At 37.1% G+C, this 17,227-nt stretch overlaps 1 protein-coding gene across 4 annotated transcripts in view; it reads right to left on the bottom strand.

Moving 5' to 3' along the window:
• The window catches only part of PPM1B (protein phosphatase, Mg2+/Mn2+ dependent 1B), an 88,588-nt gene that overhangs the window by 55,806 nt on the left and 15,555 nt on the right, over positions 1–17,227 (bottom strand). Inside the window, exon 1 of one of the 4 annotated variants that reach the window (XM_038551177.1) lies at positions 1,197–1,295. The exons of the other annotated variants lie outside the window; for them this stretch is intronic. Within the exon in view, the coding sequence (XP_038407105.1) occupies positions 1,197–1,203 (7 nt within the window). The 5' untranslated portion in view covers positions 1,204–1,295. Of the gene's footprint in view, positions 1–1,196; positions 1,296–17,227 lie in introns of those variants that run through there. 4 annotated transcript variants of the gene reach the window in all.

Below are 17,227 nucleotides of genomic sequence, written 5' to 3'. Positions count from 1 at the left end.
ACAGCATGTGATTTGATCTCAGGGTTGGGAGTTTGAACCCCACGTTGTATGTAGAGCTTACTTAAAAATAAAATCTTTAAAAAAAAAATTGTTCTAGGGATCCCTGGGTGGCTCAGTGGTTGGGCACCTGACTTCGGCCCAGGGCGTGATCCTGGAGACCCGGGATCGAGTCCCGCGTCAGGCTCCCTGCATGGAGCCTGCTTCTCCCTCTGCCTCTCTCTCTCTCTGTCTCTCATGAATAAATAAATAAAATCTTTGAAAAAAATTGTTCTATATTTGAAAATCACTAATTCACCATAACAACATCAAAAGAGAAAATCTTTGTGCATAATGATGTTCGTTACAGTGTTATTTAAAAATAAGAATAACCTACATTTCTTAACAATAGAGGAATGGGCCAAATCTATAAGCAGTTGTTCTCAACCAAGGAAGATTTTGGCTCCCAGAACATTTGGTAAATATAGAGACATTTTTGATTGTCACAAGTGGCATGGGGGGGGGGGGGGGGCGGATACTGGCATCTTGTTAGTAGAGGCCAAGCAGCTGTAAAACATCCTACAATGCACACAACACCCTGGAAGCAAAGAATTAATGGTTCAAATGTCAACAGTACTGAGGCTAATAAACCCTCATCTACAGGACGAAATACTATATATACTAAGGACTTGGGGCAACATATTTACAGTTTAGCTTGGGGTTTAACACAGTATGTTCAAGCCATTCAATTTTAAAGGCAATAGAGAATCCCATGGGAATTCAATCCTTCAGTCCCCTACTCACTCTTAAATAAAGCCACTTAAAGCAGGAGAGTAGACAAAAAATCAGGGTGTTCGCAGTCTTCAAAGCACAATGCAGAAGGAACTGAAACAATGGTAAAGACTTCAAGGAAGCAAAGCACGATGCAAGCGTTTTATCTCTGACTACACTTATTCTTTCAAACATGTAAAGGGATGTAAATTATATCACAGTAGCATAAAAATTATTTTTGCACTGAAGACATTTGAAAATCAACAGATGCTTTGAAAGGCTTTATCTCAAATCCACACCCCTTCTCTGCCTAAAAAGCAGAGTCCTCCAAAAGCACTGATCAGGACCAAAAATCCCCCTTCAAAGGAGGCTTCCAATAATGAGAGATTTACTCCTATCACCTGCAAAAGGGAGTTGGCACTGGAATGAGAAATCAAACATTGTCATACCTCTCATCTATTCTCCTAAAGACCTAATTTGTCTTTCCTAAATGTCCTGTTTTTTCCATGAGAGCCCTTTCTCTCCTTCCCCTTCTCGTTCTCAGAACTCTAAATTCTGAACTCTAAATTCTAACCATTTGTTTAAACCTCCCAAGTATATAAACTTTGTCTTTTCTCTTGTTACTCTATATAGTATCATTTAATTCACAAACTCCCAACCCATGAATATAAAGGGCAGAGGAAAAGTTTCCCTCAATTTCATTCTCCCAAGGCCCTTTCTTGTAAAAAAAATATTGAAAGCTAAATGAGAAATGACTACAGGATAATTAGTGACATACATTAATCATAATGAAGTATAAATAATAACAGACTGGAAGGTACTGGAAAAAAGTGAAGGTAAAAGGTAGTGCATATGTGTGAATTTCTTCTTTCACGGGAAAGATGGTCACATTTGTTTAGAGCTATTAAATGACAGATATATACACTAAAGAGAAGTAAAGAATCAAAATCAACTGTCAAGAGGATAAAGTACTAAATATTAGGAGTAAACTAATTTCCACATCTTAGAGATATCATTAAGATAGAATTGCATATTATACAATTATACACAAACCATCAGAGAAAGAGATTATAAAATATCTAAGTCATAGAAAGAAAAAACATGCCCAAAAGAAACACAGTAAAATACTTTTAAATTTTCAAACATTTACTTTTAATTCTTTTTAAATATTTTATTTATTTGAGAGAGACAGAGATAATTAGAGATAGCTAGAGAGAGCACAGCAGAGAGGAGACATAAAAGCAGACTCCTCACTGAGCAGGGAGCCCGATGTAGGGCTTGACCCCAGGATCGTGACCTGAGACAAAAGCAGACGCTTAACCAACTGAGCCACCCAGGCCCCCAAATTTCCAACCGTTTAAAAGAAGAAAGCAAATAAGACAATTCAGAACAAAGACATGTCATATTAATAAATGTAAACTCACCTATTTAAAAAATAATTCTCAAACTGGAACACAAAACAAACTCCTTCTCTAGCTATATACACTTTAAAAAATCCACTCACAACAAAGAGCCATACATGGTTGAAGATAAAAGATCAAACAAGGGCAACAAATGCAAAAACGTGTTAATTAATAGTAACCTAAGTCAAATTCAAGGGGAAAAAAATCCAGTTTAAAAGACAACTAATATGGCAAATTGAACTCCAATAATAAAAAAAAATTTTTTTAAATAAAAAAATAAAAGACAACAAATAGGGACACCTGGGTGGCTCAGTGGTTGAGCATCTGTCTTCAGCTCAGGGAATGATCCAGGGGTCCTGGGATCAAGTCCTACATCAGGCTCCCCAAAGGGAGCCTGCTTCTCCCTCTGCCTCTCTCTGTCTCTCTCATGAATAAATAAAATCTTAAAAAATAAAAATATACGAAAAAATAAAAATAAAAATAAAAATAAAAGACAAGACAATAGGGCACCTGGGTGGCTCAGCTGGTTAAGCCTCTGCCTTCAGCTTAGGTTGTGATCCTGGGATTAAGCCCCTATGTCTCACTCCCTGCTCTGTGAAGAGCCTGCTTATCCCTACGTTCCTCACCCTGCTGCTCCTGCTCTCTCGCTTGCTCTCCCTCTCAAATAATTAAAATCTTAAAAAAAAAAAAAAAAAAAAAGACAACAAATGTAATCCACAAAGAAAATTTAACTGTAGTGATAAACCAAATAATGCAAACCAAAATATTTAAATAAAAACTACAGGTAAAACAAGGGAAACGAAGCAGAAACAATAGAATTAATTTGCCACTCTTGGGCTATGGTAGATCAAACAATTACTTTTTTTAATAGGCAAAGCTGGAATAATCAGAGCAACAAAATAAAGTAGTACTGGATTATAACCCAAAGTATAAAATAAAAACTTCATGAGTCCATATTGATAAAAATGAAAGACAGAAATATTGGGAGAGAACAAACAAATCATCAGTGCGGAAGAATTCCAAATAATTTATGCAGATACCTCACACTCAAATAGATGAATCACCACTTTCCACCCCTTTCAGTGTGGTCTGGGCATAATGACTTCCTTTTCAAAGAGCACAAAATGAAAAGGGGGCAAAAAGTAACTTTACAGCAGAGAGATGTGACACATGCTATCTCTGGCAGGTCATCAAGGTCAAATAATCATAACCATGTTCCCAATATGTTCTCTTTATACGACATGATGAAAATAGCATTTATCTCTGTGGTCTCTACCCAAACCCCATAACCCAGTCTAATCATTAGAAAAGTATTAAACAAATCCGAATAGAGATATTGTGCAAAACATCTGACCAGTACTCAAGAGTGACAAGGTGACTTAAAAAAAAAAAAAAAAAAGAGGAAATTCTGAGCAGCTCCCACAGCCAAGAGCAGCCTCAAGAGACATAATCATAAAGCAATACCTAAAGCAATATCCTAAAGGTATCCTGGGACAGAAAAAAGACATTAGGTAAACACTATGGAAACCTTCAAAATATAAAAGAGATGAAAAGTACCAGCATAGGGAATTGATAATATTGTAATAACGCTGTATGGTGAAAGTAACTACACTTATCGTGGTGTTTTGTAATGTATATAAATGTTGAATCACTATGCTATACACCTGAAACTAATAATATGTCAACTATACCTCATTTTTTTAAAAATCTGAGGAAGGCACCTGGGTGTCTCAGTCGGTTAAGCATCTGCCTTCGGCTCAAGTCACAATCCAAGGTCTTGGGATCAAGTCCAGAGACAGGCTCCCTGCTCAGCTGGTAGCCTGCCACTCCCCTCACTGTGCGTTCTCCTTCTCTCTCTCTCAAATAAGTAAGTAAATAAATAAATAATCAATCAACCAATCTGAGGAAGCCAGAGTAAATAAGTATGGGTTTTGATTAGTAAGAATGTATCAGTATTGGCTCGTTAATCACAAGGGCTTAAATGAGAAGTTCCTACATGGGATTTTTCACATCACTGCAGAGATATTGGCTAGGGAGATGGTCACCTAAAATGAAAATTCTTTTTTTTTTTTTTTTGAAAATTCATTTAATGGTTGACAGTTGATGGTTGCTGCTGGTAAGAATTCAGCTGGAACTGCCCCAGGAGCACCTGTATGTGGTCTATCCAGTTTGACTATCTCTGGGCAGTCAGACTTCTTACATGGGACCTGGCCTTCCCCAGAGGGAATGTCCCACGGGAAACGAGGAGAAGCTCTATGTCCTTTCATGAGTGTCACAAGGGCTGCATTCTGATGGTTACAAGCAAACCACTAAGGCCCGTTCAGACTCAAAGGGAGGGGATACAGACCCCGCCTCTTAGAGCAGAGACTCCATCTTTCAAAAAGGGAGATTAAAAAAGAATTTACAGGGGTGTCTGGATGGCTTAGCTGGTGAAGCATCTGCCTTCGGCTCAGATCATAATCTCACAGTCCTGGAATCAAGCCCTGTGTCGGGCTCCCTGCTCAATGGGGAATCTGCTTCTACTCTCTCTCTCTCTCTCTCTCTCATAAATAAAATCTAAAAAAAAAAAAAAAAAAAAAAAGACTTTACAGACATATATTAAAACTACTACACTGGAGGTTTACTTTGAAAAAAATGAACTACGAAGCCTCTGAATTTAGAGACAGTATATTCAGCTGAGAACCAGGGCAAGAAACCTTACTGAAACCAGAGATTTAAGTTATGAATCCTGAAGCCCTCAGCCTTCTTTCCAAATTTAATTTCCAGAAACATGTTTACATCTCAGGCAGGTAACAGTTCTACTGCTCTCTGAAGAAATTCAATAGTCCCAGAGAAAGTACTTACAGATTACTTATACACAGGAATACTCAACAAATGGTCAGGTCATCCTATGGGCAGGCCTGCCAAATGATAGTCCCTGACCAATTCACACAAGGTTTCCAAAGCTAAACATGAATAGAAACCTGGAGATTACCAGACATGAAAAACAGAATAAATCACAAGGACAAACCAAAAAGTAATCAGAAAGAACAATAAAGCTGGAAAAATAAAATCAATGGAACACCTGGGTAACTCACTCAATTAAGTGTCTGCGTTTGGCTCATGTTATGATTCCAGGGTCCTGGGAAAGAGCCCCTGGTCTGCTTCTCCCTCTGTCGCTCACCTCCCCCCACCACTTGTGCATGCCCCCCTTTCAAATAAACAAAATCTTTTTTTTTTTTTAAGATTTTATTTATTTATTCATGAGAGACACAGAGAGAAAGGCAGAGACACAGGCAGAGAGAGGAGAAGCAGGCTCCATGCAGGGAGCCCGATGTGGGACTTGATCCCAGGTCTCCAGGATCATGCCCTGAGCCAAAGGCAGATGCTCAACCACTGAGCCACCCAGGTGTCCCAACAAAATCTTTTTTTAAAGAAAAAAATCGTCAAGAGAAATAAGAGTATTATACTAATGAAACAAGAACGAGATGCTATTTCTTTTTTTAAATCTAGATGGCTCACAGAAGCATACAACTTTTGATTTCAAGGTTGTGAGTTCGAGTCCCACAGAGTAGAGAGCTTACTTAAATAAATACTTTTTAAAGATAAATATATAAATAAAGCCACTAGCATATATGTAAAAAATAAAAAACACACACACACACAAAACAACAAAACAAAAATCAGGGGGAAAAGTGCTCTTAGAACCTAAAATGAGGACAGCAATTTTTAATAAAAGATTACAAAAATTAAGTTAGAAAAACGACCCTGAAATATGATTCTCTGTGCCTCTTTCATCCCAAAATACAAACACACACACACACACACACACACACACACACACTCTCAAAACAGGAGAGAATAAAACTAAGAAAGTTTTAGGAGCAGTACTGGGTATAGCATCCAACTAATAGATATTCCAGAAAGAACAAGGAATGCAAAGAAAAGAAATTTATCAAAAAAAGTTTAGAAAAGTTCCCCAGCACTAAACAAAAGTATCAAGACTGAAAGTGCCTGGCCAAACTGATGAAAACAGAACCACAACAACAACAACAAAAAAGGGTAACTGAAATTTCAAAACACTGAGAAGACAAAAACCCTGAAAATTCCCAAAGGGAAAAAAAACAGGTCACACATAGAGAATCAGGAACCACAATGGCATCAGAAATCTCAGAATAATATCTGGCAAAGTAAAGATGCTCATAACTTCCTGTGGAATTGTCGGGTTAGAAGAGTCTCCACCCTAGAGAAATTCTATACACAAGAAAAGCACATGAGGACACTGATGCAATGTAATACCCTACAGAGTTAAAAATATGGGTTACATCTACATGTATCGCCATGAATAAATCTCAAAAACAACGCTATCTGGGAAAAGAAACGGTGTGATGCTATTTATGTAAAGTTATACAAAACAATAATAGATTAGTTTAGATGAGTGAATGTCCAGAAAAGTATTAAAAACATGCCTCACTAGTATAAAAACTGAAACTACTGAACTACTAAAACCAAATGGATAATAGTTACTTCCAGGGGGAAGGAGTCAGAAGAGATGGAATGATAATATTTAGATAAATTTGGTAATATTTTCTTTCTTTCTGCGAGCACTTTGAAGCAAACACAGCAAGACATTAATGTCCATTAAATCCTGAGATAGGCACATGGATCCTCTTGTCAAGAATCAAATTCTTAGGCAAAAATACATTCATGTTGCTCAAGAAGCTGCATACACCGACATGAAAATTCATGTCTCAGTACAATTTCATTTCAACACAATAATTCCACATCAATTTCTTTTACTATTAAATGGTCATTAATACCCATTTCCTTGACAAATATTACAGTAAAATTTAGTCAACCCAAAAATATGAGTACTTGTTCTGTTCAATTTATGGAGTGTGAAAATGCTATGTAAACACATATGTAGAACAGAAACTGTTTAGCCAAAATAAATGTCACTTCTGTTTTAACAGACGCCTGGTCTAACACTTATAAATAAAAGATCAACTCATTTAAATTTATCTGCCTACTAAATTTTGAGAGTTCTTTAAAATTACTTTCACAAGAAAAGAAAGCTTTAAAATATGGAACAAGAGGAGAAAAGTTTCAAAGTGCTGAAAAATAAGACATAAGACTTACAGAGTCAATATATTCCCCAAATCCAATATACTTAAATTTCTCTAGACTATTAACAAGAAACTATCTGTACACAAACAAAAGCCCTAGGGTAGAATAATCTTCAGTGAAATTTTTTTGTGTTTAAAAATAAACTCTGCCCAACATAGGGTCAAACTCACAACCCCGAGATCAAGTGCTGTATGCTCTATCAACTGAGCCAGCCAGGTGCTAGTGAAATGTTTTTATAATGAAAAACCATCATTCATATTGATATATTAACCCATGTGATAAAGGATCTTCTCATTCCAGACAGAAGGAACGTAGCCCGTTTATCTCTAACCCATCCCAAAACACCATCAAAATGTTAGTAAAGATATTTAACTATGAAACAAACAATGAAAACCTAGGAGGGAGAAGAGGGACATAAGAGGCATGCCATCAATGGGTAGAGATATCAAAAATCTTTGGAAGGTGTAAAGCAGATGGTAGCATGGTGATTGAATAATGAAACAGAATGGAAGAATCAGCAGTTCAGAATATGCAAGTAGCAAATTAGAAGTGGGAAGAAGACAGCTAGCCAGGTTCAGAACTCAAACATAGCATGGTGCTTGGACCCAGCAAAATGGGAGAGAACACGAAAATGAAAATGGGGGGAGCTACTGAAAGTTACAGAGAACCATTAATCCCACCTCCCCTTCTAGTCCACATCCAGAAAAGTTTCTGCCAGACTTTTTACCCCAAACAAAAAAAAGTGTTCTTTTCTCAAGAAATTTTAAATGTATGTAAAATTTTAAATGCATATTTACAAAGCAGCACGAACAGATAGGTCAAGGACAATCAACCATGTAAGGAAACCCAGCAGCATGAAAGGCAAAGAGCTGCGATGATACCACTGTTATGGGAATTACAACAATGAGGAGAATTTTTTTAAATGAGAAATCAGAATCAGAGATTCAAAAAGACACTGTAGAGGCGCCTGGATGGCGCAGTTGGTTGAGCATCTGAGTGTCTGACTCTTGATTTGGTTCAAGTCGTGATCTCAGCATTGTGAGATCACACTGGGCATGGAGCTTGCTTAAGATTCTCTCTCTCCCTCTCCTTCTGCCTCTCTGTCCTTCCCCCGCTCATTTTCTCTCTCTCTCTCTACCCCCCCCAAAAAAATACTGCATCTTGCTTCCACAAAATAGGAACAGGGTGCTATGAAAATGGAACAAGGGGGCAGCCTGGGGTGGGGGGCGTGGCTCAGCGGTTTAGATCCACCTTCAGCCCAGGGCCTGATCCTGGAGTCCTGGGATCGAGTCCCAGGATCGGGTCCCACATCGGGATCCCTGCATGGAGCCTGCTTCTCCCTCTCTCTCTCTCTGTCTCTCATGAATAAATAAATAAAATCTAAAAAAAAAAGAGAAAGAAAGAAAGAAAGAAAGAAAGAAAGAAAGAAAGAAAGAAAGAAAGAAAGAAAGAAAGAAAGAAAGAAAGAAAGAAAATGGAATAAGGATGAAAAATTGCCCTTTGGATTTAAATAAATATATGACTGTCCCCACCACTCCCCTGTCAATAAAAACAAAAAACAAAAACACACACCTCGCTCAATGGTTTTTCCGCTCAATGGTTTATATGTGTAACAAATACAAAAGAAGAAAAAAAGGTGAACAACACACAGGTTCAGTCCAGGCAGTGCCACAACAGACCAAATACCTATTTCAGAACAGAGAACAAGAGAATAAATTATCAAACTAATAAAGAAGAAAAACAATTTCTCACAGCTGAGGGAAGATAGAAGTAATCAGATTCAAAGTCCACTGCCTGGGGGAGAAGTGGGGTAAGGGGAGGGACACATGTTCAGACAGATCACTGTGAACTTTCATAGGACCAAAAATTAAAATCTCTTAAAAGCTTTCTGTGACAATGTGGTAGTTCCCCAGAAAGTAAAAATAAAACCAAATGATCTACAATCCCACTTCTGGGCACATATTCAAAAGAATTAAAGCAAAGTCTCAGAGATATTTGCACACCCAAGTTCACAGTAACATTTCGCAACAGCTCAGAGGATGAAGCAACCCAAATGCCCAATGAACAGATGAACAGATACACAAAATGTGGCATATACACATATAACTTATTATTATTCAGCCTTAAAAAGGAAATCTTTTGAGTCACTATATTGTACACCTGAAACTAACATAACACTATATTAACTATAGTAAGTAGAATTAAAATAGAAAAAAAGGGAGTGGGTAGGGAGGGAGGAAATTCTGACACAGGCTACAACATGGATGAACCCTGAGGACATCATGGTAAGTGAAATAAGCCAGTCACAAGAAAGACAAATACTGTATGATTCCACTTATACGAGGTATGTAAAATTAGTCAAATTCATAGAAACAAAAAAGTAGAATTGTGGTTACCAAGGACTGAGAGGATAAAGAGGAGTTGTTGTTTAGTGGGTATAGAATTTGTTTTGCAGGACTCCTGGGTGGCTCAGCGGTTGAGCGTCTACCTTTGGCTCAGGGCATAATCCTGGAGTTCCAGGATCCAGTTCCACATCAGGCTCCCTGTATGGAGCCTGCTTCTCTCTCTCTCTGTCTCTCTCATGAATAAATAAATAAAATCTTTCAGGAAAAAACTTAAGAGGGTAAATTTTATGTGTTTTTTAAGCATAATTTTAATTAACTGTTCAAGCTTTTAGAGATAAGAATGAAGCTAGAAGGTCATCTGAATCCAGGGGCGCCTGGGTGGCTCAGTGGGTTAAGCATTGGCCTTCAGTTCAGGTCATGATCCCAGGATCCTGGAATCAACCCACATCAGGCTCCCAGTTCAGCAGAGTCTGCTGCTTCTGCTTCTCCCTTTCCCTCTCCCCCTGCTCATGCTCTGTCTCAAATAAATTAAAAAAAAAAAAAAATCTTAAAAAAAAAAAAAAAAAGAATCCAAATGACATGGGACTTCTCATCAGCAAAACTAGATGACAGAAAATTCCTTTGTACTTCCAAATCAGAAAATTAAATGATAATGTCTAACTTAAAACAAAGAAACCACTGGGGCACCTGGCTGGCTCAGTCAGTAGAGCTTGCACCTCTTATCTCAGGGTCATGTTCAAGCCCCATGTTGGATGTAGAGCTTGCCTAAAATAATAATAAATAAAAATTTTATTTACTTTTTAAAAAATATTTTATTTATTTATTTATTTGAGAGTACAAAGCGGGGGAGAGAGGAGAGAGTGGGCTCTCATATAAGCAGGGGGGCAGGCAGGCAGGCAGAGAGAAAGAGAGAAGCCAACTCCCCACTGAGCAAGAAGCCTGACACAGGGCTTGATCCCAGGACCCCAGGATCATGACCCCAGCTGAAGGCAGATACTCAACTGACAGAGCTACCCAGGCACCCCATAAATAAAAATTTTTTTAAAAATTAATTAAATAGTTGTATAAACATTTTAGTTAAAGATAATGGAAGTAATTACCGGAAAAGCCCATAGATATTATCAAAAACTTTCTGGAGATACTTATTTTCCTCACTATAAGCCTTCTATACAAAATTTTTTTAACTTTAAACAGAGCACATATTAACCTTTTTTTCATTGCTATATATATAAAAGTATTTTTACTGACTGCTCACTTAATAGATCACTGAAAGTTAACCTTATTTTCATACTGCATTCCATTATAAAATATGAAGCATATTTTTCTGAATTAAAAAAAAAAGTCAACTATTGGGGTGCCAGGGTGGCTCAGTCAATTAAGCATCCTACTCTAGATCTCAGTTCAGGTCTTGATCTCAGAGTTGTGAGTTCAAGCCCCCAGTTAGAATCCATAATGTGCAGTCTACTAAAAAAAAGAAAGAAAAAAAAAAAAGTCAATTGCACAAAATGAGCATGGAGCCTACTTTAAAAAAAAATTTTTTTTTTTTTTTTTTTTTTTTTTTTTAAGAAAAAAGGGGGCATCTGGCTGGCTCAGTTGGTAGAACCTGCAACTCTTGATCCTTGGGGTCATGAGTTCAAGCCCTATGTCAGGCATGGAGCCTACTTTAAAAAACTTTTAAAAAACTCAATTGTAAAGGTAATAAAATGACATTTAGAAATGAAGACATCTAAGGCAAAACAAATTTACAGGAAATATTCTTGCTGATAACAAGTAATAATTATAGCATTCATAACAGCAGTACTTGTATGTTACATTCAAACTAGCCAGAATTAAAAAAAAAAAAAAAAAAAAAAAAACTAGCCGGAATTACTAAAACTCTGTAATTCAATAGCAGGAAAAATAAAAAAGAGCAGAAACAGCCCACAAGCTGATTAATTTTATGTTGTGGATTGTAGGTCTTGACCCCTGGCTAAGTACCTTAGACTTTTAAAGGCTTTGAGGTTAATTAAGTATCGCTTACCTTTCTGAGTCAGATGATCCAGGTTTCACAAGTCTGTAAAATTCTCAGCTATTATCTCTTAATATAATGTGTTTCCTCAGTGCACTCTATTCTATGTATTTGCAGTTAAAAGCAAGGAATCTAGAGCCAAATTGCCTTGACTTGCATTTATCTCAACATGCTAGGTGACCTTGGTCAAGTTAGCTAACCTTTCCTGTGCCTCAGTTTCTATCAAACATGGGGAATAAAACGTACCCTCAGAGAGTTGTGAGAAAATTTAAAAATCTAATACAGATGAAATGCTTAGTTAGAATGGTGCCTCTTTCTATTTTCACATTTTAACTGAGGCCACATATTCTCCTAAGGGTTATCAAGAAATGTTTCTACAATGCAGCCAAGTACTCTTCACTACCAGCCTGTTGCTAGACACAATGGCAAGATTAACAACTTTTACTTGTATATTATGCTGCCCAAAGTAATGATAGCATGGGCCACATGGCTGGATCAGGCTACAGAGCACACAACTCTTGACCTCAGCATTCTAAGTTCAAGCCCCACACTGGGTATAGAGATTAAAAATAAAATATTAAAAAAATAAATAAACAGGAATGCCTGGATGGCTTGGATGGGCGACTGATTCTTAATTTCAGTTGAGGTAATGGGATCCAGCCCAGTGTAGGGCTCTGCACTCCCTGGGAGTCCACTTAAGGTTCTCTCCCTCTCCCTTTGCCCCTCCCCCTGCTTGTGGGCACATACCCTCATTCTCTAAAATAAGTCAATCTTTTTCTATTTTTTAAAGATTTTATTTATTTATTCATAGAGACACAGAGAGAGAATGAGAGGCAGAGACACAGGCAGAGGGAGAAGCAGGCTCCATGCAGAGAGCCTGACGTGGGACTTGATCCAGAGTCTCCAGGATCACGCCCCCGGCTGCAGGCGGCACTAAACCGCTGCGCCACCCAGGCTGCCCTAAAATAAGTCAATCTTAAAAATAAATGATAGCAGTAATAAAATCCATAATTAGAGCCCATGCTCTAAATAATGCTTGAAAAGTCACATGGCACAATACCAATCCAGAGCCTAAAAGAGCAGATTTTTTTTTTCCAGAAATACCTGCTTCAAATCCTAAATACTAGTATCCACTTGAATAAGAAGCAAAGAATACTTTTTACTTCACTAAACTCACAGAAACAGAACATCTGGCTCTCATCCTCCCTTTCAATTCTTAAGTTCTCTCTTCTTCCAAATCAATTCTGTTGAACTGTAGTATTAGTGGCATTTGCTTAAGATTTCTGAAATAATAACAGATATGGAAAGTTCACAAGGGTTTACATAATTGTTAAATTGATACTTTTAATATATTTTATTATAATAGTTGGCTAACTAGGCACTGACCACACCCAGTTCCAGTAATAAAGAAATGTAACTGGGAATGGGAATGGGAATGGGAATACCAATTAATCCAGCTGCAAAGCTAGCGTTTGATTTGGATCGTTCATGCATGGTGCCCCCACGTCTTTCCAACTAATTCTAATATCTGCTTCCCTTCCAAAACAAAACAAACAAAAACACGAAGAATCTCCCAAAGGCTGGAAACTATAGCTCTAGATTATGAAAACAAATCAAGTCAGTCACAGATTTTGTAATTTTTAATTTTAAGTAAGATCTACCAGGTCTGACAAGAATTCACATCTTATTCTAATTCAAAAGCACAGCTAAAAATTTCAAGTTTGGGGCAAGGGTACCAATTTTTAATCCCTCCCCTAGCCTTTCAATAAGGAAAAGATAAGTCATGAAGTGGAAATAATTTTTTGTTGTAGCTATTTTAATGAGAAAAAAATTATCACTCTCTGGATATGTATAGCATGGACTAAAAATTATACTACATCCATATTTAAACTATGAATAATATGCATTCAGGTTATATTACATTGTCAACTTTGACAGCGATGTTCTAAGTTGAAAACAATGATATTTAAGATATGCAAGAAAACATCTGCCACAGATTTTACATCCAACAAAATTTGATTTCAAGTATAAAAGAGTGTAAACAAACTCATATGAACCTGTAAGAACTCAGGAAACATTGTTCCAATGAATGCTTCCAAATGAACCTGACTTAGAGATAATGATAGAAAGATATTGGGGTTAAGGAGGAAGACAAGAAATAAGAGGAAGGTTTCCCAAAGGCCAAGAGCCATACTGTTGGAATGAATGACCTTGGGAATGGCAGAAACCTCATTCCCAATGGCCATCATCACCATTAGCTCAGATCCATGAGGCACTGCCTGCCATTGTGGGCTGTCAAAAGCTAGGAATGCCAGACTCTTTGGAACCCAGAATCTATTATGGGTCATGGAATCTGCAGAAAGCCAAGTCATGCCCTCTTCTTTTAAATCACCATTCTTCCATTCAAGACTTCTTTCTTAACATTAAAAAAAAAAAAAAAAAGTATGAGCTTTAGCACAAAATAGCCTTGAATCAAATGCCAGCTCAACCACTTACTATGTGATGACCCTGACCTAATTATTTAATTTCTAAAGCTGTGATATACCCATCTAAAAGACAAGAGTAATAAAAGCACCTACATTACAGAGTTGTCGTAGTAAATGAATGAGAGTACAGGTTAACTCTGTAGGTCAGTGCTGGACATAAAGTAAGTGCTTTAAAAGTACTAGCTATCATTACCATTATAATCCATAAATCAAACCTTAGTCTATCATAACCAACTCAATGCATAAGTAAAATCAGATGTAGTCAAATAACAAAGTTATAATTTACATCCTAGATCAACTATCCACATATAAATTGACAGAGGAGAAAATATCTGACATTTAGAGGATGATTATCCTACGGATAACATTTTGATCTCTCAAATTTTTCCAACTAGGCTCAACTATAGGTCAGTATTTCTTAAAGGCTTTTTCATTACTGAAATCCTTTCAGTGACTTCCAAAACCAGCAAACCAGAAAAAAATTATTTAACTGGATATTACCAGAATGTTTTCGTTGATTACATATATTTACTTATATGTCAAATGCAGTAAAATCGCATATTAATCTCAGTTACATTCTCTTACATATAAACTCCCTGTCAGACACATCAAGGGGTACCACCAATGTTAAAGGTCTTTACTGTCAAAAAAAGGTCAATTCACTCGAAGAACCTCAGATTGTAGTCCAATCCATAAAATTCCATTCTGCCATCCAACTTGTTCCAGTTGAAGACCTCTAGCTATTGTTTTTACATATAACAAAATGCACCCATTCTACGTGCATAGTTTGATGAGTTAAGTGTAGATACTTGTGTAACCACAATTGCAATATAGATACAGAACATTTCTGTCACTTCAAAAAGTTCCCTTCATGTATCTTTGAAACCAATCTCCCCTGAACACGACTTAGACAACCATTCATGCATAGTTTTGCCTTTTCTAGAATGTCACATAAATGTATATAGTATGTACCCCTTTCTGTCTGATTTCTTTCTGCAAAATCTATCTCCATGCTGTGTTTATCATTAGTTTGTTCCTCTTAACTACTTCCATGGCTTTTAAAAATTTGGAGGTCTTAATAGATTTGAAAGACGATGGAGACACAAAGGCTAAGGAAAGTAGTTTAGGCCTATATAAAGACTTATCACCAGCTACCTGCATGTCTCTGTTAAAAGCTTAATTTTTAAAAAAAAATTTTATTTATTTATTCATGAGAGACACAGAGAGAGAGAGGCAGAGAGACAGGCAGAGGGAGAAGCAGGCTTCATGCAGGGAGCCTGACATGGGACTCGATCCCGGGTCTCCAGGATCAGGCCCTGGGCTGAAGGTGGCGCTAAACCGCTGAGCCACCCGGGCTGCCCAAAAGCTTAATATTTTAAGGTAAAAGAATTATTTCCCCTTGACCATAATATTAAATTAATATTAAATTATTATTATAATATTAAATTTTTTAGCTACTGTTGCTGAAATCAGAGGGAATTCATGTCCTATCTTTATTTGACTATGTGGATGATGAAATAAGAGCTAAATGTACCTTGAACTTTGTCATGATCTTCTGCTTGATTGTTTTACTACAAGATTGATTTCAAACATATTGACAGCACCTTTTTAACTTCAGCAAAGCAGCCAAGAACTCAAATAAGCACTCTTCCTAATCCCAACAGTTTTTCAATTGGCAATGACAATAAAACTGCAGAGCTACAGGATTTACTTCTAGTTGTTCTCTGTCCTCACCTCCCTCCCTAATAAATGGTTCCAGATTACAAAAAGCAACTTAAGAAAAAAAAGAATCAGACAGCATAAAGTTTCAGGAGGCTTTCAGAGTCAATTTTATTGATAGGTTTGAATATCTTTAGTGCCATGTTTATAAGTAGTTAGTGAAGTGATACAGAACATAGCTCTAATGCATCATTGTAGTCCTAACACCCACAAAAGTGAATTTACTTTTCCCGGAAGCAACTTCATAATATGGTATGACCAACATATCTAGAATATTTCATATAGGGAATGTTTTTTATAATATAATACATAACCATTTCATAACAAAAATCACCAGAACAACTCAAAACACTGATGTCTTTTTGGTAGAATCAGCTCCTCATTCTTTAGTCTGGCTCTAAAAAGGAGGCCTGTCAAGATAAGGTACTTTGTTACACTTCACACTACAGATTAAGGTTCCTGAAACTCTTTCCACTTCTGCTGACTTTCCAAACACAAAACTAACAATCATTCATGCCCATTCCTTTTCCTTTGGCCTCCAAAATTCAGGAGGGAAGATGGTTCCCCAAAACAGTAATTAGCCTTCAACCCAAAACAGTATCTGCCCTTTGATCCAATCTCATTACTTCAGATATCACTTTTAAAAAATATTTAAGTAATCTCTACACTCAACATGGGGCTCGAACTTACATCCCCAAGATCAGGAGTCACATGTCCTACCAACTAAGCCAGTCATGACAGTGCCTCCCTCTTATAGCTGTCACTTCTATACTGACTTCTCAGATTTTTAATCATTAAGCTTGGCTGTTCTATGTATCTCTTCAAGCGAAACATACCCAAAATCTTCACCTCTGCACCCAAACCACCTTCATATTCCAATCTATTTGTAGTCACTATCTATTAATCTTTCTATCCCTAATCCTTCTTCTAGTAACTAAGGCTAGAAACCATAAATCATTTATATAAATCCAATCATTACAAACCAAATCACTATGTTCCACCAAATCTTCCTTTTAAGCATCTCTTTTATCCTCCATGCTAATCCTGAGCATCACTATCTGTTGTCTGGATTATCTAACTGCCTCCTAGTTGGTCTTGCTGACTTCAATCTACCCTGCAGATTTACTACCAGTTTCATTTCCCTAAAACATACCTTAAGCATCCTAAAAAGATGTAGTAGCCATCCATTCCCCCAAGTGACACTGAGTACAAAACATCTAGTCTGGAACCCTCCTCTATAACCTGCCCTGCCTAGCCTTACATAGGCCAAGTACATTATTCACACCTTAATCAACTTGTCCTACCTTCTTTTAGTGAACTGAAAATCATTCAAGGCACCCAAATCATTCAGGGCGTCTAAGAAATAATACCTCTTTGTCGCCATCAGCCTCTCAGCATCCCTATATATAGACC

The sequence above is a fragment of the Canis lupus genome, chromosome 10 (genome assembly GCF_011100685.1).
Source record: "Canis lupus familiaris isolate Mischka breed German Shepherd chromosome 10, alternate assembly UU_Cfam_GSD_1.0, whole genome shotgun sequence".
Lineage (NCBI taxonomy): Eukaryota > Metazoa > Chordata > Mammalia > Carnivora > Canidae > Canis > Canis lupus.
Note: the sequence above shows the minus strand (reverse complement) of the source record. Positions and strands in the feature narration are given on the sequence as shown.